The 805-nt window shown below is 35.4% G+C and overlaps 1 protein-coding gene across 1 annotated transcript in view; it reads right to left on the reverse strand.

Moving 5' to 3' along the window:
- LOC107628507 overlaps nt 7-805 on the reverse strand; it is a 993-nt gene continuing 194 nt past the window's right edge. Inside the window, exon 2 of the mRNA XM_016331153.2 lies at nt 7-805. Within this exon, the coding sequence (XP_016186639.1) occupies nt 145-792 (648 nt within the window). The 5' untranslated portion in view covers nt 793-805 and the 3' untranslated portion in view covers nt 7-144.

Below are 805 nucleotides of genomic sequence, written 5' to 3' on the forward strand. Positions count from 1 at the left end.
CAGACAAAAATATTTACTTGTTTTTGTACATGTCTATTTTTTAATAAATAAATATATATCTAACGATATATATTTATATTTTTATCATTAATTAATTAATTAATTATACATACTTCAAAACAAAACGCAGTCTTTAATTACCTTTTATTGTGCTTTTCTCTTGTAAGAACTTTGGAAACCACTGTTAGAGCTCATGGCACGTGAAATTGCAAAGCACAATGCCGATGAAGAAGGTGGTGGTGATGATGAACCACCACCATCTTCTTCATTATTCGCCCCTCTAAAGTCGAAAGACGAAGAACCATAACTCAAGAATCTCCTCCTTCCGATCTTCGCCATGGGGACAACCTTGGACGAATCCGAGGTTGTCCACCTCGAAGACAAAGAACATGACGGTGATGGCGACGGTGAATGCGAAGGCGTAATAATCTTCTTGAGACTCATCTTTGTAAACAATGCCATGAAAATGTTGCTACTTGATCTTGAATTATTCTTCTTCACCCTCTTCAATGCATTATTATTAAGATTGTTGTTGTTGTTGTTGTGATAAGAGGGTGGTGGAGTTAAAGGAGGAAGAGTTTCTTGAGAGAATAATTTGTACTTTGGTGTGCCAGGTTGAGATTCCCAAACAAATGGGACATTAACAGAAGAAGAAGAGAATCTGAAAGATGGGTTTGCCATTGAAGTTTCCTTTGACAGAAGCCTGCAGAAGAATTTATCATCTTGCTTAATCTGAAGAACACTATTACTACTACTCTTCTGAGAAATCTGATCAACTTTTGCATTTATCATATTTTTTTTTTTT

The sequence above is a fragment of the Arachis ipaensis genome, chromosome B02, assembly GCF_000816755.2.
Source record: "Arachis ipaensis cultivar K30076 chromosome B02, Araip1.1, whole genome shotgun sequence".
Classification (NCBI taxonomy): Eukaryota; Viridiplantae; Streptophyta; class Magnoliopsida; order Fabales; family Fabaceae; genus Arachis; species Arachis ipaensis.